The following is a 20,618-nucleotide window of genomic DNA, read 5'->3' as shown; positions in this document are numbered from 1 at the left end:
GTCACCACCTGGTGGATCTTCTTGCATTCTGCCTCCTCCTCATTCCTCTTCAAAGCTTTGAAGGGCACGCTGGGTGGCTGGGTGTGCAGTATTTAGGTGTAATCTGCTGAAACCTAATATGCTATCATTGGTTTGAGTGTCTGTGTATGATACACATGGATTCTGTCATTCCTCCCATCTTCTCCCAGGGTTCCCAGGGTGCACCAGGTAGGCCAGGAGAAGATGGACGTCCTGGACCAATGGGAGCTTCTGGTCCACCTGGTCTGCCTGGCCCTCCAGGACCAGATTACAATGGAAATGTTGTGAGTATGATTTTGCAATATACTGGATGACTGTCCCCACAAGGGCAGCTGGTCACGTAGTTGTTAGAGAGCTGCACATTCTACTTATTCACTTCAGAGATAGGCAGATGTGTAGAAAAAAGAGAAGGAGATGAATGTCCAGCAATGAATGTGAAGTGTGCTTGCAGTCTTCCTGGAAATTCCGTTATGCTCTTACCTTGCTTCCCTTTGTCTAGGACCACGTGGATGGTTCTGGCATGGATGGGACAGCGGGAGATTTAGGCCCCAGAGGCCCACCAGGCCAGAAGGTGGGTGTCACCTGCTCAGCACAGCCCTGTGAAGCCCTGTGTTCCTGGAAGTTGGGTTCTTACGCTTTGCTTGTTTGTTTTCTGGGTCCTCCTGGAAGTCCTGGTATACCGGTGAGACCCGCCTGTAGGAGTCACTCACTCCCTGTGAATGTGCTATATTCCTTGTGATAATACATAACTAGGCAGCACTATAGTGTGATGGCAGGTTCACCTTTCCACAGGGCAGCCCCGGCCTCCCAGGGGAGAAGGGCAGTGAGGGTCTCCCTGGAAAGGAAGGCCAGCCTGGACTGGGTGGATTCCCCGGACCTCCGGTGAGTTCTGAAGGCTGCTGAGATGTCCTTCCCCAACATCAGTTGATCCTAATTCAGGGCTGTCACACTGTCCTCAAACAGCAGTGTGTGAATTTCACTGCCAAACGTTACTATGGTAATACTGCTTAATTTACTATTTATTATTATTTCTAATAATAAAACATTCTATGGTAACATTCATGTAGCGTGTATAAGGTTATCCCATGAAGAAATAGTTACATTTATTTAGTTATGGTCACATATATTTTTGAGAGAAATCATAGTTAGATGGTTGTTGGAGCAGTTGGGAGTTAAGGGTTTTGCTCAGGGTTCCAGTAGTGAAAACACTATAGCAGACCTGGGATTTGAACTGGTGGCCTTCTAATCATTGATACAGATGGTTGAGCCACACGCCTCCCCAGCATAACGCAGACGACCTGCACTTTATTATGCATTGATTGCATAATATCTAGTTTTGCACTGTCTTGTATTGCTTAAAATAGGATAAACTTTATTGATCACTGGGGGGAATTCTAGTGCATAAAAAATTCTCTTTTTAATTGAGTGATGCTGAACGAGTAAGCAATGCATCTGCTGCACCTGACCAATAAAGTCTTGATTCTTGAACTAAAGTTTAGGTTAATGGAAAGCTCTTGTACCACATTGTAATCATTTTTTTATCTTAATCTCTTGATCCACAGGGACCAAAAGGTACAAAAGGTGACAAGGGAGAAAGAGTGAGTGTATTTAGATTTCCTTAATTTTCATCACATGTCGGTGTAATACTTCAGGTTTCTCTTGGCCCTGTGATGGTTTTTCTGGCTGTAAGTAATTCATTCCTGTAGGGTGTGCCAGGTCAAGATGGCAAAGGTATCCCAGGGCCACCTGGTGTTCCTGGCCCCCCAGGGCAGATAATATATCAAGTCTCGGACAACGTAAGTGTGACCCCAAAGCTCTTCTCCAGAAATATGTCGCTCCCTACGTACAGTAGATCAGTTTTCACATATTGTACTTTTTAATTAAATATAACAAACTAATTTGTAATGTCTGATTTTTCAGGGTGTACTTGGTCTTCCTGGTCGAGCAGGATTCCCTGTAGGTGTTGATTGCGGTCTGCTGAAGGGGATGTAGCATATGCCTGTTGTAAATCTGCCCATATGGCATTTAGAAGGTCCGGTAACACTTGGTTTGTCCTTGACAGGGACCTATGGGACCTAAGGGGAACCAAGGTGAACCCGGACCTCCAGGAATTTCTATAAAGGTTGGAGATGCTGGGGCGTGAAGATGTGCATAGTGTTCTGTGGACTGCAGCTCCATAGTACCACAATGCACTTATTTCTTTACCTGTTGTCCTCTGGAGCATCTTATAAAAAGTCATTGTGGCAATTCAGAATATGTCACGTAGAATTTAACAGTTTCAGTAAGTGGATGTTCAATCCCCCCTCTATCCAGGGAGAGAAGGGAATCCCAGGCCTGACAATTAGACCAGATGGCAAACCCATGAACTTGGAAGCACTGATGGGACAAAAGGTGACAGCATCACTTTCACTAATCACACATAATGTTTACACCAGATCTCATTGAGATCTTTACTTTTGGCAGGGTGACCTTGGACCTCTTGGACCTATGGGACCAGCTGGACCTCCTGTAAGAAACATTTCATCCTTGAACATCAAAATCTGATGCATGAAATGTATTTAAGACCTGCAAAGAGTCCACAATTCAGCAGGAAATCCCCAGAGAATGAAGACTACATTATTTATGTACTCTACCTGCTGGGAACCTCTCCAATAAAGACAGGACATGATGTGGTGAATTTGTAGCAGTGATGGAACTGAATGTGTCTCCTGAACTTATTGTGCCCTCAAAGTCTATGCTTCAGTGAAACATCCAAATGTATCCTGGCTGGTCGGATTGGATTGCAGACTACAGGATGTGTGTGAGTATTCACTAGCTTATCGTTATTTGACTAATATTTTTTAGGGGCTGCGGGGCTCCAAGGGTGAAATTGGGATGCCAGGACGAGCAGTGAGTATCTGAATATTTGTACCTTCTTAGTTCACAGTCTTCCTCTAACCCTAACCCTTAGCACAACGTCTTCCCCCTTGCCCTTAGCACACTGCCTCCCTCTGACTCTAACACTTCCTGTAACCCTAACACTGAGCACACAATCTTCCTGTAACTCTAACCCTTAGCATACAGTCTTCCTCTAGCACTAACACTTAGCACACTATCTTCCTCTAACCCTTCCTGTGCATTCCAGGGTCGTCCAGGAGTGAATGGCTCAAAAGGAGAAAAAGGAGAGCCAGCCAGTGGCACGAAATATGGTAACCCTGTAAGTCTGATGTTCATAAAGGACACTTGCATTAATGACAGAGGGGTCACAGACTCGAAGGGGTGTCTTTTTTCGGCTGTGCTCCACGTGGGCCCTTTGTATGGTCCCTGTAGCACGTTACCTGTGTGTAAATGAGCAAAATTTATTGTGTATTTCAAGTTTCCACTGTCTGACTTCTAATGATGATGAAGAAAATTAATCATGGCAACTAATTACCTCAGTATCATAACAATGGCTAATCATTTGTCATAAATATTCATTGTACTTTAAAATGTTTATTGATTTTAGGGTCCCCCTGGGCGTCCTGGCCCCCCCGGCCCCCCTGGACCCCTGCTCTCCCCAAGCAGAATAGATGTGAGTAGGGTGATTCCTCACTATTCTGGGAGTAGGTGAAGCTTACCAAGACTTGATTTATACTAGGAAACACACTCAACTACCTGCACTGATACATGACCTGACATATTACTTTGTCCTTTTTGTTTATTTATTCCTCTTAAAATTGTGTTTTCATTAATAATTGATGATAATTATATTCAATTGTTCAAAGCCCGAATTATAGTACATTTGTACTGTTAATGTATGATTTAATTTTGAAAATTGATGTTATTTTTTGTGAATGCATCTATAACTTTGGTGATATATTTAGCTCAGTTAATGAGGTCCTTTTGGGGCCGACAGTAAAATGATGTGCCAGTAGCTAGTAAGCCTGGTTATCCTTCATTGATTTGTTCCTTTTCTGTCACGCCAGGATGATGGTGCCTCACAACTGCATCCAATATGGCGAGGTACAGTATGATCAGTCTCTGCACTTTACTCTTCACTCTTAAACCAGGGAATTGGCTGACAGACAGCTGCAGATCTACTAGAGGTACTGTAGATGATAAAATAAGAATATCTATTGCCACAGCAAGGCTAATGTACACTCACCTAAAGGATTATTAGGAACACCTGTTCAATTTCTCATTAATGCAATTATCTAATCAACCAATCACATGGCAGTTGCTTCAATGCATTTAGGGGTGTGGTCCTGGTCAAGACAATCTCCTGAACTCCAAACTGAATGTCAGAGTGGGAAAGAAAGGTGATTTAAGCAATTTTTAGCGTGGCATGGTTGTTGGTGCCAGACGGGCCGGTCTGAGTATTTCACAATCTGCTCAGTTACTGGGATTTTCACGCACAACCATTTCTAGGGTTTACAAAGAATGGTGTGCAAAGGGAAAAACATCCAGTATGCGGCAGTCCTGTGGGCGAAAATGCCTTGTTGATGCTAGAGGTCAGAGGAGAATGGGCCGACTGATTCGGCCTTTGATACTGTTGATCACAACATTCTGCTTCACAGATTATGTCATACTGTAGGACTGTCTAACTCTGTTTACAATTGGTTCTCCTCTTATCTTACTGAAAGAACGGAGCATGTTGCCCTGGGAGAGGCTAAATCTGCTATACACAATGTCACCTGTGGTGTTCCACAGGGCTCTGTGCTCGGTCCCATTTTGTTTATATTGTATATGCTTTCCCTGGGCTGTATCATCAGCAATCATGGTATTTCATTTCATTGCTATGCTGATGACACGCAGCTTTACCTCAAAATAAATTCAACGTCCTCGTCTACTTTATCATCATCCACTTTGACAATTTGTTTGGAGGAGATAAAGTCATGGATGAAGCAAAATTTCCTGCAGCTGAACAGCTCTAAAACTGAAGCTATGTTAGTAGGCACCCCACACCAGGTTAGGGCCTCTAACATCACCAGTATTACCTTTTCTGGTGAGGATATCCCATTGTCAACATCTGTTATAAACCTTGGGGTTAAAATGGACACTCATTTGTCGTATGAGGCTCATGTCAAACATCTGTGTAAAACATCTTATTTCCACCTCAGGAATATAGCAAAACTGCGTCCAGCACTCACGTTTGCTGACGCAGAAAAGCTAGTCCATGCCTTTGTCTCCTCCAGGCTGGACTTCTGCAATGCACTGCTCATTGGGACTACTGGAAAAACTCTTCAAAAGCTGCAGTATATTCAAAACAGTGCTGCTAGGATCCTGATGGGAAGGCGTAAATACGATCATATTACGCCCATTCTTAAATCTCTTCACTGGCTCCCTGTTTCATTTAGAATTGATTACAAGGTTGCCCTTCTTACCTACCAGTGTATTTATGGGGACGCCCCTCCCTACCTCAAAGAACTTGTCGCCCAACATTCGTCCTCACGAAACCTCCGTTCTGTATCATTACATCTTTTGAAAACTCCTAAGACTAAACTTCAGAGCATGGGAGATCGAGCCTTTTGCGCAGCTGCACCTAGACTGTGGAATGCTCTTCCTGAGTATCTGAGGACGCCACAGACTGTTGATGCTTTTAAATCTGGTCTTAAAACTTATCTTTTTAACAGAGCTTTTCGGGTCGAATGAATTTTGTAGCACTTTGAGATTTGCTTTCAAATATAAAGTGCATTATAAATTAAATGTATTATTTATTATTATTATTATAAGCTGATAGAAGAGCAACTTTGACTGAAATAACCACTCGTTACAACCGAGGTATGCAGCAAAGCATTTGTGAAGCCCGCACAACACGCACAACCTTGAGGCGGATGGGCTACAACAGCAGAAGACCCCACCGGGTACCACTCATCTCCACTACAAATAGGAAAAAGAGGCTACAATTTGCACGAGCTCACCAAAATTGGACAGTTGAAGACTGGAAAAATGTTGCCTGGTCTGATGAGTCCCGATTTCTGTTGAGACATTCAAATGGTAGAGTCAGAATTTGGTGTAAACAGAATGAGAACATGGATCCATCATGCCTTGTTACCACTGTGCAGGCTGGTGGTAGTGGTGTAATGGTGTGGGGGATGTTTTCTTGGCACATCTTAGGCCCCTTAGTGCCAATTGGGCATCGTTTAAATGCCACGGCCTACCTGAGCATTGTTTCTGACCATGTCCATCCCTTTATGACCACCATGTACCCATCCTCTGATGGCTACTTCCAGCAGGATAATGCACCATGTCACAAAGCTCAAATCATTTCAAATTGGTTTCTTGAACATGACAATGAGTTCACTGTACTAAAATGGCCCCCACAGTCACCGGATCTCAACCCAATAGAGCATCTTTGGGATGTGGTGGAACGGGAGCTTCGTGCCCTGGATGTGCATCCCACAAATTTCCATCAACTGCAAGATGCTATCCTATCAATATGGGCCAACATTTCTAAAGAATGCTTTCAGCACCTTGTTGAATCAATGCCACGTAGAATTAAGGCAGTTCTGAAGGCGAAAGGGGGTCAAACACCGTATTAGTATGGTGTTCCTAATAATCCTTTAGGTGAGTGTATATTTGGCCATACATCAGCTATATTCATCATTATCAACTTAGAACCTCTGCGGCTGTGGTGCATGTGCAGAGCAGTGTTTCTTATTTGGTGTTTTATTCCCCTTTGCTAGAGCTGAAAGGGGAGAAGGGAGATCGTGGACCTCCAGGTGTTTCTGGAACACCAGGTAAACCACATGTCATCTTTGGTGTAGCAGTAGGTAGTAATTGTGTTACTTAGTAAGTGAGTAAGTGTCCCCTAATAGCATGGGGATTATGTTCACCTGCAGCACCTATGACAGACTTTATCCTAATAAAGTTAGCACGACCTCCAATGATGGTAGCAAAACCTCATTAAGGCTGCTATGAAAAGCTTGTCCTGTTTCCAGGTGTCTACACCTCTCCATCCTTACACTTCCCTACCATTGTACTGAGTTAAAGGGTTTTTTTCTTCCATATCCCCAGGTCTTGACTACCACACAATTCAGGTAAGTTATGCCCCTGTTAGTGAGTGAGGTTGGGATTAGATCCGTTTTATGGCACATGGATGTCTTTCTGCACAGAGTCATCTTAAAGGAGACAAAGGAGACATGGGCTCCAAGGGGGAAAAGGGAGAGCCAGGTGGGGTCCAGGGGCCACCAGGACCTCCGGGAATCCCTGGGCCACCAGTAAGAACCACCATATTGAGCCACAGTATGCACGAAAGTGTCATATCCAGTTTTGTTGGATTCCGTCCTGTAATTAGTTATGTTTTTCTTTGGCTAGAAAAGACAAGTGTTGTATTTTTTGCTTTCTTTTATTGTATTCCTCCAGAAGTATAATGACCTCTGACCAGTCAGAGGCTGCTGGGATTGCTGCACTGAGAGAGAGAGTGGTGTAGACACAATGTACTCTTGTTTTGTGCGTGTGTTGCAGTGATTGATTGGGATTGTTTGGAAGTACATTTGAGTATATTTGAGTGTTTGTGTGCCAGTACAGTTTATGTGAGTGGCTGTTTTCATATTTTATTTGTTTTTTTTTTTTTTTTGGTCGGCGTGAGTGCTTGTATGTCCTTTGTTAATAAACAGCACGAGTGTAATCGACAGTGATAGGGTTGCAGCTGTAGGTTCCACGTGAGCAGCATTTCTGATCACATAACCCGCGGGGTAATATTATCTAACATCGTTAATGGTATTAGCATGGGAAAAGGACAATTGCTCCTGAGCTTTGCTTGGTCGCCAATCGGAGATGGGAGGACATATTCCAGGCCTGCTGTGAGAGGGTTTTTTGTGGTTTTTCGACCTTCCTACAGCAGCATTGCTTTATTTTAGTTATATGTGGTTCAGTAGGAAGTTATTGTCTGGTAAGTAAGAGTTACCTTGGTTATTTTAAAAGTTCAGTTAAAGTTCAGTTAAATTAAATATGCTATTTGACTGGGAGTAAGGGACGGAGTCATAGTGAATTAGTTCATTATGGGGCCTGTTTGCATGGTGTTTGCAAGGACATTTGCATCCAGTTGGACTTCATCTGCGAGCGATGTAAGTTAGTGGACTCACTCATGGTCAAGGTTCGTGACCTTGAGGAGCAACTGGCTCTCATCCGACACGATACGGAGTTAGAGGAGTAAATATGCCTTTTAGGGAGACAGTGTGTACGTCACAAGCAGGGAGGGGGGAGAATGAAGGGCAGAGAAGTCAAGAGAGCTGGGTGACCGTAGGTCATACTGTAGATGTAAGAAAGGGCATACACAGTTTACGGAGGCGATATCACCTGAAGTGACTGTGTCAAACCGCTTTCAGGTGTTTCCAGCTTAAGAGCTGGAAGGGACTGAGGAGGCAGATGGGCCCTTGGGAACCGAGGAGCTCCCTCCGCCCAGGAAGAGGGAGCTTGTGGTAATAGGGGATTCAATTATTAGAGGTGTAGACACCTGTGATAGAGGGTCCCATGCTGTATCTTGCCTGCCTGTATCTTGGGAACCTTCCGGATCGACTGCACAGGCTTTTGGCCCCAGCTGGGGTGGATCCAGTGGTCCTGGTACATGTTGGCACCAATGACGGCTGTTCTGCAGGAAAAAATTATAGAAGTCACACATACGCTTAGAAGCAGAACGTCCACGGTGGTATTCTAAGAATAAAGAATAAAGTCAAGAGGAAAATGGCTCTGTTCCAGAAATGGAAAATAACCAATGATTTTGGAATAAAGCAGGAGTATCTAAGTCTACAGGTTCAGTTAAAAAGTAACATTAGACTCGCTAAGAGGAATGTTGAAAGGAAGACTGCATTGGAGGCTAAGAATGACATTAAAAGTTTCTTCCAATATTTTATCTCCAAAATAGCTCTAAAAGCTGAAATCAGTAAGGGTCTTATAATTGAAAATTAAGTTGATATAGTAAATGACTTTAATGGTTGTTTTACACAGGTATTCACTATAGTGGACACAAGTATCTTACAAACTCTTAATACTAATCCAGTGTTGTCTATGACCAATATATGTATAACTGAGGCTGATGTGCTATAAAGCCTAACTAAGCTCAAAATTAATAAATTGCAGGGCCCTGATGGCATCTTAATTATAGTTTTAAAAGAGATGAGGGATATTATTTGCTGACCTTTAACTTCACTAGTTTAGAAATCCTTATCTGCTGGTTAGTGCTGGGTATTGATTCAAATTTCAAGAATTGATTCTATTCCGATTCTCAAGATTTAGAATCGATTATCACGATTCGATCCAATCTGTTCCGATCTGATCCAATATCGATTTGGGTCAGTGTTTTTAAAAGAGGAGATCTTGTGGATAAACAACGTAAAAAGACGTCGGCGCTGTGGTGGTACTTTTTGCAATTCAAAGTCTGACACATTTATTAAACATAAGGATATGCCGTATTTATACTAATAATGACTTTTGGACGTCATACAAAGCCTCATTAATATTTTAGCCATACTACTAAACTGCTTAAATTGTGAGCGTGAATAAATGTCCATATAGCACCGAAAAGCTTGCGCATGGCCAAATTGTGCGCCTGTCATCTGAAGCCCTAGTGATTATTGCGCATGCGCGATATAATATAGATATCATATTGCCCAGCCCTAAGACCAGTGGGAAAAATAGTCATGTTTGAGCTCCTGAGTTGTCTTTGTCTATCTGTTGCTGATAGCGCAACATCGCCTGGAGACTCCCTTGATCTGTATCAGTAGCTTGTTGCCACTCATCGCCATCGCAGTTGCATAGCTGAAAGTCCGTGTTGTATTTCGGGCAAGCAGCCATGCAACGAAAAACAATTTGCTGTGCATTTTCCTTTCATGCCACTGCTGCTACCACTATGTTGAGTTACTTTGCCAACCAGCTGATGAATCTCAACAGTTTCTTCATTCCACCATGCATAAGAGTGATTAAACAACTTGGACTTCTTCGCCGACCGCGTTATATCCACAGAAGTTCCCGAAGAAAGTTCCTCTACTCACAGACAAATTCCACCATCCCGGCTCTCTGGTCAACCACGCGACCTGTCCCTCCTCACACACGTCATCAGAGCAGTGTCCCCTACTGGATAAGTAGTTTGGGCGTCTCTATGACAACACCTCTCTGGGAGACAGACGGAAAACGTGGTGTGGATTCCACTCTGCTACGACCACTGCAAAGATTTGTTGCTTCATCCAGCAGCAAAATTGAACTGTTAATTCTATCACAAACAAATCTTGCCTTATACACGACTATATCATGATCAAATGATATCGACAGATCATTTGTCATTTTAGGTGATATGAACATCCATGCTGACACCCCCCTTGTTGCTTTCCTGCTGAATTTCTTCAATTGCTCAACTGCTTTAATTTAAAACAACTTGTCGATGTCCCTACACACATCAGGGGGCACACCTTGGACCTGGTCATCACAAACTATGCTTATCTCACCAATCTGCAGGTGTATGACCTAGGCCATTTCTATGGAGTTGCCATCCTCTTTTAGCCTCTCCTAGCCTAAACGCTATATCTGCTTTAGAAACCTCAAAAACATTAACCCAGAACACTTGACAGCAGACTTTCAACATCTTTCCACACATTTCTCATCAGCCGATGAAGCAGTGGACTACTACAACAGCCATTTGAGTAGCCTCCTGGACCACCATGCCCCTGTTAAAACCAGAGCTATGACCTTCTCATGCACAGCGCCCTGGTTCACAGATGGGCTTCGGAAAATTAAGACAGCAGGGCAGGTCCTTGAGCGGCACTATAAAACATCTGGCCTTATTGTTCACAAGAAAGCCTACCGGGAGCACCAACAAAAATATTCAAAGCCTCTTATAGAGGCAAGGTCGCAATTTTTCTCTAATGCCATCAGAAAATCCAAACAGCTTTTCTCCACTGTTAACCATCTTCTCAAACCACAACCCCTCCTCCCACTTACTGGCACCACAGCAGAGCAGTGCAATCATTTCATGGATTATTTCACTTCCAAGATTACACACATTCACTCTGCCCTTTCCCCTCCTCAGATCTAAACCATTCCCTCAACATGTGCTATCTCTCAGCCTCTAAACTGCTTTTCTCTGGCTTCGTCAGAAGAGGTACAGAACATCATCAGGAAGATGAAACCCTCCACCTGTGCCTTAGACTCTTTTACAACCTCCCTGGTGCAGACCTATATCACTATCTTAAGTCCCCTTATCACCTCTGTTATAAATCACTCTCTTCAAACTGGTCACATCCCTTCTGTCTTAACGAAAGCCATTATAAGACCACTTCACAAAAAACACAACCTTGACCCAGAAGTCCTTTCCAATTATAGGTCCATCTCCAATCTCCCCTTCATATCCAAAGTGCTTGAGAAAGTAGTTCCCATCCAGCTGCAGAACCACCTAAAACTTAACAACCTCTATGAAAAATTCCAGTCTGGTTTCCGGTCAACTCACAGCACAGAAACTGCACTCGTAAGAACATAAGAACATAAGAAATTTACAAACGAGAGGAGGCCATCGTAAGAGTCACAAATGATCTTCTGATGTCATCCGATGCTGGCTCTCCCTGCTTGCTTATCCTCCTGGACATATCTGCTGCATTTGATACAGTTGATCATGACATCTTATTAAACTGGCTCCATTCCACCGTTGGACTCACTGACGTTGCCCTCAGTTGGTTCCAATCATACCTTACAAATAGAATACCTTGCTATGGATGACTCCACCTCAAATCCACACACAGTCTCCTGTGGCGTTGCCCAGGGGTCAGTTCTTGGCCCCATGCTCTTCATCCTCTACCTTACTCCTCTCGGTCAGGTCATCAGCCGCTATGTATTTTCCTTCCACTGCTACGCTGATGACACACAGCTCTATGTAAATGCTACAGCTACAACACCACTCTCATCATCACCATCATCCCCCTCTCAGCTCACCATCTGTCTGGAGGAGATAAAGGTATGGATGGAACACAATTTCCTTCACCTCAACAGCTCCAAAACCGAGGCCATCCTAGTCGGCACTCCTCACCAGACCAAATTATCACGCATAACCAGCATCATCTTTTCTGGCTCTAATATCTCTCTCATCAATAGTCACAAATCTTGGTGTAAAAATGGATCCCCAACTCACCTTTGAACCCCATATCAACCACCTCTGTAAGACCTCCTTCTACCATTTTCGTAATATTTCCAAACTTTGCCCCATTCTTTCCCTATCAGATGCCTTTATCTCCTCTAGACTGGACTACTGTAATGCATTTTTCTTTCGGATTCCTAGCAAGAGCCTGCAGAGGCTCCAATACAGGGGTGGCGAACCCGCGGCTCGCGAGCCGCTTGCGGCTCTTTCACTGCTCGCCTGCGGCTCTTCAATATATCCACATGTTCTATGTTTATGTCACGTTCGGCGGGTGAGCGAGCGGGTAAGCAGGCGAGTGGAGCCGGACTGACAGGCAAACGGGGTTTTTAATAGGGAAGAGGCAGATATCCATGAACACAATACATCACAATACAATGCCGAATCTGGCAAACAGGGGGAGACGCGGACTAATATACACGAAAAAAGCCGAAATAACAGGGAACAGCTTGGCACAATCGGGGAAGCACACGTGGATAATGAGGGGGCGTGGCACACTCGAGGATCGAACGGAGCCGGGCGTGACAGTTTACACTTGCAAACTATTTTTAAAATGTCAAAACATAAATTTTCAATAAAGGGGTATGTATTTAAATGATTTTTTTTTACACAACCTCTCGCGCGATTTAACATAGACTAACACGATTGACGTGAAGTTCGTTAGTAGCCTGTCAATCATCATGGCAGAGTCAGGGAAGCGTACAGCTAAGCGCAAATACGAAGATGAGCACAGAACATTTTTATCTGAATGGGAGGATTTATATTTTTTTTGTTGAAAGAAACGGAAAGCCATTCTTCTTGATATGCCAGACTTTGTTGTCGCATTTTATGGCTTCAAATCTTGAGCCTCATTTCACTTCACTCCATTCTACCGTAGCATTCTACTTTTTTCGACACTGAAACAAGTGAAATCAAAGCATCGCTCTGTTCTTACTGACACACATGTAAAACAGTTACTACGAGTAGCCACAACTGAATACAAGCCAGACCTAAAAAAGATTGTGGAAACCAAGGACTGTCAGGTGTCCCACTGAGTCAAATAAAAGGAGGTAGGCTGAATAAAATCCATGAAAACAATTCTGTTATGTAATTAAGTGTATAATTTGTGATACTGTTGTTTGCACATCTGTTGTGTGGCTCTTTGCAGCGATAAAGATTTTTTTTTGGCTCATTATGGCAAACAGGTTCGCCACCCCTGATCTATAAGCAGTTAGCCAACAAACACGTTAGCCGTATGCTATCATTAATGTAGTGGATAGGCACAGTGGCTAATAATAAAATAATATAGTTAATGTGGGAACAATGCAAAAATGTAAAACAAAAATGTGTCCTGTAAAATTGTATAAAATGTGGTAAACACCCAATCATACTTTAAAAAAAAATACCTCCACATACCGTGAAACCGATATAACTTTGAGAAATACCGTGATTAAATTTTTGGTCATACCGCCCAGCTCTACTACAGCCTCTATGTACAGAACAAAACTCAGACATAAGGCCATTTGTATTAACAGTTGCGACTGGGTTGGAATAGAGTGTTTTAACTATATGGATGAAATTTGGGCCAAGACCAATTTTTTCTAATACTGCAAATAAAAAAAGGCCATTCTACATGATCAAATGCTTTTTCAGCATCTAATGAAACTATTAAAGCTGGGCTTTTGTGAGTATTAAGGTATTGAATTACATTGAGTGCTCGACGTACATTATCAGTACCGTATCTTGACCTCACAAAACCAGTTTGGTCTGGCTTAATTATGTTAGGAAGCAAAGTCTCCAGTCTACGGGTTAATACTTTTGTAACTATTTTATAGTCTACATGGGATTTTTATCTTTCTTTAATAATAAACTTACTGACGCATATTTTCCAAGAGTCTGATATATCGGAGCTATAAAGAGATTGATAGAAATCTCTAAATATTTTATTAATGGTCAATGGGTCGTAAGATATATCCCCTTGAGGTGTCTTTATCATAGTAATGGAACTACTCCTGCTCTGATTCCTAAGCTGGTAGACAAGTAGGCGGCTAGATTGGTTACCAAATTCATAATATTTTTGTCTGAAAAAAAAGTTATAATTACTGGGTATGGCGAGTATGGTCCAAATTTAGTTTAGTCCTAGCATTTATTAATAATTTGAAACTTGCTGTAGTAGGTAATTGTTTATGCAGTTGTACAAACCTCTTTACTTCGTTTTCAAGAGCTTTCCTATTACTTTCCAAAACTTTTTTCTGATACGAAATGCAAGAAATAAGATGGCCACGTAGAGTGGCCTTAACTGCATCCCATATGGTTACTGGAGAATATTGATTATCAAGCCAAAACTGAAGTAGATTTTCACAGATATTTGAACATCTATATGTTGAGAAGCATAAAACAAGCTTGAACAGGCAAATCGCAAATTTAGGTGAATCACAATTACAGTAGGTGCATACACGTTCAACATTGTTATTGACTACATATATTGACTAAAGATTGAGCCAGTAATCAAAATAAATCTTCCTTCTGGATCTTTCTCTTCCTTTTACAGAACAAAGGGGAAGTTTTTATGTATAAGAATGGCTGTGCCCTTCTTGTTTTGTTTATGCGAAGAAAAGTAAATTTGGCCAACCCAATCTCTTTTAAGCTTTAAATGTTCAACATTTGATAACCTAGTTTCCTGGGGAAATGCTATAGCTATCTTTTGCTTTTTCAGATTAGTTAAAATCTTTTTCCTTTTTATTACATTATCAATCCCCTAAAACAAGAAGAGCATTTTTTTCTTAATGGCTTAATAACCTCATGTGGGATCCCCATATGATCAGCTGTTTCTGGTTGTTGTCATTAGTCCTCTATATTAAGTTTCAGTTTGTTTCCCCAGTCCGGTCATTGGGTGTGTTCGACTTGTTTACAGCGCTGGCTTAAAGCAACTCATTCTGATCCTGATGCAATGCATTACGGTTAGATGCATTGCGACCTCTCACCCGGCTGCACAAACTGGAACCGTCTCCGTGACGACACACCTTTGCCCTTATTGGCTGAAGAGTTTAGTTACACGCATGACGTTTGTATCCCAGGCAGTTTTGATGCATAATCTGCTATTTCTCCCGAATATCACGTAAAGCAGTGAGAACTGGTTTTCAGTTAATTTACCTGGTAAAATAAATGCTCTAATAGTACACGTAAGTTAGTGGTTTATTTATTGTTTACTGTAATGTTGCGCTGCTTTATTTGGTTAATCGTCCAGTCTGTGAAGAAGGCATTCAAGTAAGAATTGCATTGTAGTATGACTCATTTCCTGGCACGTACAATTTATATTAGGTCAGCGTTCACGGTTCAACTTCTGATATTCAAATCGAGTTCTAGGTCAAACTGGTTTGTTTGGCTTTCAAGAAATTCGAGTTCTAGTGAGTTTGAGAACCGAGGAACCATTGTACCTCCAAATATTCACAATAAAATCAAACATTGAGTGTGTAAAATCAAGTTGACCTTGTTCCCAAATAACAGGGTAGTAAAAACCCAAATGACATCACCTAAACACTTAAACAGGAACTCTTCTAACAAAGTAGGACAACCCACAACTACAATCTGGTTGCCCGAGGTCGATCCAACTCTGTGAGCAAAATAGCCACTTTTCTTTTCTTTTGTCCCAAAAATAAACTATACAATAAATGTAATAGTGCAGAAAAATAGTAAGTAACGAGCCATTAGGGCACAATGCAAACACAGCGTTCTCCATATCAACTTACGAAAGCAAACGAGGCAAGTCACTTAATCGTTTCTAGAAAAGCCGCTGCAGATTCGGGAGTGTCAAAAAGACGGATCCGACCATCATGAAGGCACCTGAGACGTGCAGGGTAGGCCAAGCCCTGGTAGATGTTCATACGAATCATCGCCTTACCCACGCTGTCGAAATCGTTTTTCCTCCCTACAACACCTGCAGACAGATCTGGGAAGAAACGAAGTTTAGATCCTACATGAACGATGTCATGCTTTTTCAGCGCTGCTCTAAGAACGGCCTCTCGAGTGAAACGTACAAAGCGCACAATGATCCTACATGGTGGCCGATTCGGAGTCGGTGTGGGAGCCAGGATTCGATGTGCTTGTTCGATTTCAAGCAGGGGGAACTATGCCAGGAGTCCGACCCAGGTCGGAATCATTGATTTAAGAAATTCCACGAGAGGCGTAGTACTTTCGGCTTTCTCATCAAGATTGATAATCTTCAAATTCTTGTGGTATCCCCGATTCTCTAGGTTATCAACTTTTAACAGCAGCTCGTTTTCTGCATGGTAGTTAGCTGGATATTGTGGTGGTCGCTGTTATAATGTTAATGTTAAAAGTAAAGTTGTTTGGCATTTACCGCTAGGGGGTGCTCCTGTGCCTTAAAGAGAATGGGTGTGTGCTTCTTCTATGGTAGAGAGGAACGCCTGAGTTTTCTAGTATAGAGCATGTGCTTTCTGGCTCTGCGCAGCCCGTTTGATTTTGCTAGGATTATTTATAGATAAAAGAGTTTCTCGGATTTCCTTGTTTCATTTGTGGTTTATTTATTCATAAGTTACCACAGTCGCAGTTATCCTCCATGCAGGAAATTCTGCTCTTGGCTTCCTCTATGCACGTCTCTACATCGGTCACTTGGTTTTGTAGATTTGAGAAGGAGTTTTCCAATGAGGAAACCGAAGTTTTTATGTCGTTTAGGGAGCCGTCTATGCTGTCTAGACGAGTAGCAACAGATTCTTCCATGCAGCTTAGACGACTAGCCACAGACTTGACTTCCGACAAAATTTGCTCCAAGGTTGCTAGGCTAGTTGTCTGCGCTGAATTATCCTCGGTAGCTTGGATCTCATTAACTACTTGCGGCGTTGTAATTTTCTTCCCAGATTGGGAGCGGGTTGATGAGAAAAGTGGAAAATGCTTGTCTCTTTGTGAACATATTAGACATATTACTAACACGTTTTAAGTGACAATGCCTAAGCAATTTGAAGAAAAGTTCAAGTTTGGTTAATGCCCTGAGCGGAGCAAACCTTCAAGTGTCTTGCTCCGGGTCACGTGACCTCTCAAAGTAGAGATCTTTTATGGGTTCCATTGAAATAAAGGTAGCGGATTATGAGAAATACCTCGGTGTGTATGTTGACACTTCCATGTGCCACTCTCACCAGTGTGGGGAAGCAATTAAAAAGGCCAATAGGATGTTGGGTTACATCTCTAGGTGTGTGGAGTTTAAGTCAAAGGAGGTGATGCTAAGATATTACAATTCCGTGGTAAGACCCCACCTAGAATATTGTGTTGTTACAAGTACTTACTTCAATATTAGCTTGAATACATGAACTCGTAGCCATAGGTGGAAATTAGCGGGAGAACATTTAAAAATTGATTTGAAAAAGCAAATATTTACACAGCGTGTACTTAGAGTATGGAAAAGTATTCCTATTAGTGTAGTGCAAGCTAAAACCTTGGGTTCCCTTAAATCAGAGCTAGATAAGATTTTAAGAACTCTGAGCTATTAGTTGAGTTCTCCCCAAAGAAGCTTGATAGGCAGAATGGCCTCTTTTCATTTGTAAATTTATGTTCTTTCTTATGTTCTTAATTTGGTTTTATTGTCTTCTTTTCTTCCCTTTTTTTGTTTTTTACTATTGGCCAACTATGTGAGGCAATAAGTAACACAAGCAGGTGCAAGTCCAATAAAATTAAAAATTAAAATTTTACTGCTGTAAATAAAATCTTTCAATGCAGTAAATCCCTTAAGGTTTTTTCTTAACTAAGAAAACATTTTAAAGGATTCTTTGTTCTTTGTAACACCCTTAAATAAATCACTCTACTAAGTATAAGTTAAACCTTAAGTGTTACACTTAAGGGAAAAATTGAAGTGCTTTGTGCAACCGGCTCCACGCCCTGAGTTCTCTATCATTTTTACTGTTTGAAAGGGGCCAGAAGGAGAATCTATCAGAGGGCCCCCTGGTCCTGAGGGTCCACCAGGGGCACCTGGAATCGGCCATAATGGGCCACCTGGATATCCTGGGCCTCCAGGTCTCCCCGGACCACCAGGATCCCTGTCATTGCCAGGGGCTTACAGACCTATACATGGTGAGTCATTTATTTGGCCCAAAGCATTTGTTCTTCAGAAGCCAGTTATCCAAACACACACACACACACACACACGCACACAGAGTCGTGTAATCACATCTTTTTGGGGACAGCTCACTTATTTCTATGGGAAAAATGCTAATGCTAACTATGACAACCTTAACCGCTACCCAGCCCTAACCATAACCATAAGTAACCAAACAAAATGCAAGAGTTTTTGCATTTTTAGTGTTTTCATTGCAGTCACAGATTTTTATAAAATAGAGTTTTCCCATATCGGGACCAAGAAACGGCCCTAATTTTAACCATGAAATTCAGTCCGCAAAATGTCTTAATAACAGGTTCTTGTCACATTGTTGGGACCAAATATCCCCACAATATATGTACATAACCCCTAGACACACATGTGGGTGTATATGCATGCATACACACGCACACACACACCATACACACATACTGTATATTTCATATGTGTGTGTGTATATATATATATATATATATATATATATATATATATATATATATATATATATATAGCATCCATTCATCCATCTATACATCTTCTAACGGCTTATTGCATATGCAGAGTTAAGGCGAGATTTAAACCCACAAACCAAGAGCTGTGGCAGGAAGTTTAAGTTTGGCTGCCCCTTCTGTGTTTTCAATATCCTAGGGCAACCTGGGCCCCCAGGCCCCCCTGGTCCCCCTGGACGTCCTGGAGTACCCTCTGGGGTAAGTGCTGTCAGGGTCAGCACCCGTCTGTCCAAGTCTTTAGTGTCTTCTCCCTGTTTGGCCAGCAGGTGTCGCTGACCATCCTGTCCTCCCTGTTGTCAAAGTCCTTTGTGTGTTTCCCCTGCATGGCTCAGTGAGCTGAGTGTGTGGCCACTCCCTCCTCTGTTGTGCGTTCAAGTCCTGCCTCCACTGTTTTTTTGTAGATTTTGTTTTCTAGTGTTTCATTTGCATCAGTTTTTCTAGTTCCTGTGTTTGGTTTTTGTTTTTTTGCTTTGTGTCCGTGGTTGTGTTTTACCTGTCTTTGTTATTCCCCTTATGATAGATTCTATTTCCTAGTTTGAGTTTCATGGTTTAGTTTTATTAGAATCACCTGTTGCCTGTTTTCCCAGCTCTTGTTAATTGTTTTCACGTATCCTGCGTTATTCTTGTTCCTGCCTTAGTTCAGTTCCCCAGTGGGTCATTGTTGGATGTCTTGTTATCTCATTTAGGTGTTTCAGAGTCTTACCCTGTGTTGTATTATTTGTACTTTGCCTGCCTCTTCGCTCCTTGTTGCCCTGACCCATTTGTAGTTAGTCTTTGCTTTTCCCTATTTTGCTTTTTGACCCCTCGTGGTCTGTTTGTTTGTTTACTAGTGTTCCCAGTGTTTTCAGTTCTGTTAATAAACCCTGTTCGTCCTGTGAGCCGCCTGCACGATGCCTTGCCCCCGTGCCAGAACCTCCTGAGTCCATGACAAGTGCTGACTGGCACTATTGGATGAAGGGGATTACTAGTTATTGTATATGGTTTAAATTTTAAGATGTACTGTAATGTATTTTTATGCTGTGTGAATTTTATTAGTATGACCTTTGGAATCCTTTTGTTGACACCACAGGTGACTGTGATGAGGTCATATGATGCAATGGTGTCATCTGCACAGCAGCGTCCAGAGGGAACACTTGTATACCTTATGGATCAGACTGACCTCTATGTTCGAGTCGGGGCCGGCTTCCGCCAAGTCATGGTAGAACATGAAAAAGGCTTCTGGTCCATTCCATGAATTAAGATGAATGGACTGCACACAGGAAATGGGGAATTACAGGGCATTTTCCTATCTAGACAATGTGGATTTACAGCTCTACCTCACTGTTGTGCATACTCCATACAGTGAGACTCTCTCAGTCTGCAGTGCAGATATCATTTAATACTGTTTTATGATTTGAATATTTGACCAGACCTCTGTCTAACCTCCAAAACTCCCTCTTGTCTACTTCCAGCTGGGCGAGTACAGGCCAATCTACAGAGACCAGGTGAGTAATATTCGGTGTCATCTCTGATATCCTTGTGACACTGTGCTAATCTCACTATTGATCTATACTGCTATGCAGGACAATGACCTGGCAGCAACCCAGACCACCACAGATGTTCAGTCCTCTCCAGGACGCTCTACCCACACAGCTGTGGAGTCCACACAGCCGGACAGTTGGAAGCCTGATTCCAGATACCACCCGGGGCTGCCTGACAACCATTATCACGTCCCACTAGACCCCCGCTATGCAGTCTGGCCTGACAGTCGGTACCCCAGCACACCTCAGCGGTATCCCAGTCATCCAATATCTCAGCCTGTCCCGAGTCACGCCCATATGTCAGGACCGGGGGTAAGAGTAAGATGTCAGTTATGGGGAGCTGTCTTTTCTGCTTAGCTGTCTGTATCAAGTGCTTTTGTATGTCCAGGGATGCTTTTAGGCACTTTCAC

General features: G+C 42.5%; 1 protein-coding gene across 1 annotated transcript in view; it reads left to right on the top strand.

The window, feature by feature from the left end:
- The window catches only part of LOC111842908 (uncharacterized), a 40,758-nt gene that overhangs the window by 17,357 nt on the left and 2,783 nt on the right, over positions 1-20,618 (top strand). Inside the window, exons 14-34 of the mRNA XM_023810008.2 lie at positions 189-302; positions 518-589; positions 811-900; positions 1,581-1,616; positions 1,725-1,814; positions 1,939-1,974; positions 2,081-2,140; positions 2,332-2,409; positions 2,482-2,526; positions 2,863-2,907; positions 3,143-3,214; positions 3,503-3,568; positions 3,963-3,999; positions 6,663-6,716; positions 6,994-7,016; positions 7,092-7,196; positions 17,995-18,154; positions 18,828-18,886; positions 19,758-19,886; positions 20,140-20,172; positions 20,251-20,520. Of these exons, the coding sequence (XP_023665776.2) occupies positions 189-302; positions 518-589; positions 811-900; positions 1,581-1,616; positions 1,725-1,814; positions 1,939-1,974; positions 2,081-2,140; positions 2,332-2,409; positions 2,482-2,526; positions 2,863-2,907; positions 3,143-3,214; positions 3,503-3,568; positions 3,963-3,999; positions 6,663-6,716; positions 6,994-7,016; positions 7,092-7,196; positions 17,995-18,154; positions 18,828-18,886; positions 19,758-19,886; positions 20,140-20,172; positions 20,251-20,520 (1,674 nt within the window). The remainder of the gene's footprint in view (positions 1-188; positions 303-517; positions 590-810; positions 901-1,580; positions 1,617-1,724; positions 1,815-1,938; positions 1,975-2,080; positions 2,141-2,331; positions 2,410-2,481; positions 2,527-2,862; positions 2,908-3,142; positions 3,215-3,502; positions 3,569-3,962; positions 4,000-6,662; positions 6,717-6,993; positions 7,017-7,091; positions 7,197-17,994; positions 18,155-18,827; positions 18,887-19,757; positions 19,887-20,139; positions 20,173-20,250; positions 20,521-20,618) is intronic.

The sequence above is a fragment of the Paramormyrops kingsleyae genome, chromosome 1, assembly GCF_048594095.1.
Source record: "Paramormyrops kingsleyae isolate MSU_618 chromosome 1, PKINGS_0.4, whole genome shotgun sequence".
In the NCBI taxonomy this organism is placed as follows: domain Eukaryota; kingdom Metazoa; phylum Chordata; class Actinopteri; order Osteoglossiformes; family Mormyridae; genus Paramormyrops; species Paramormyrops kingsleyae.
Note: the sequence above shows the minus strand (reverse complement) of the source record. Positions and strands in the feature narration are given on the sequence as shown.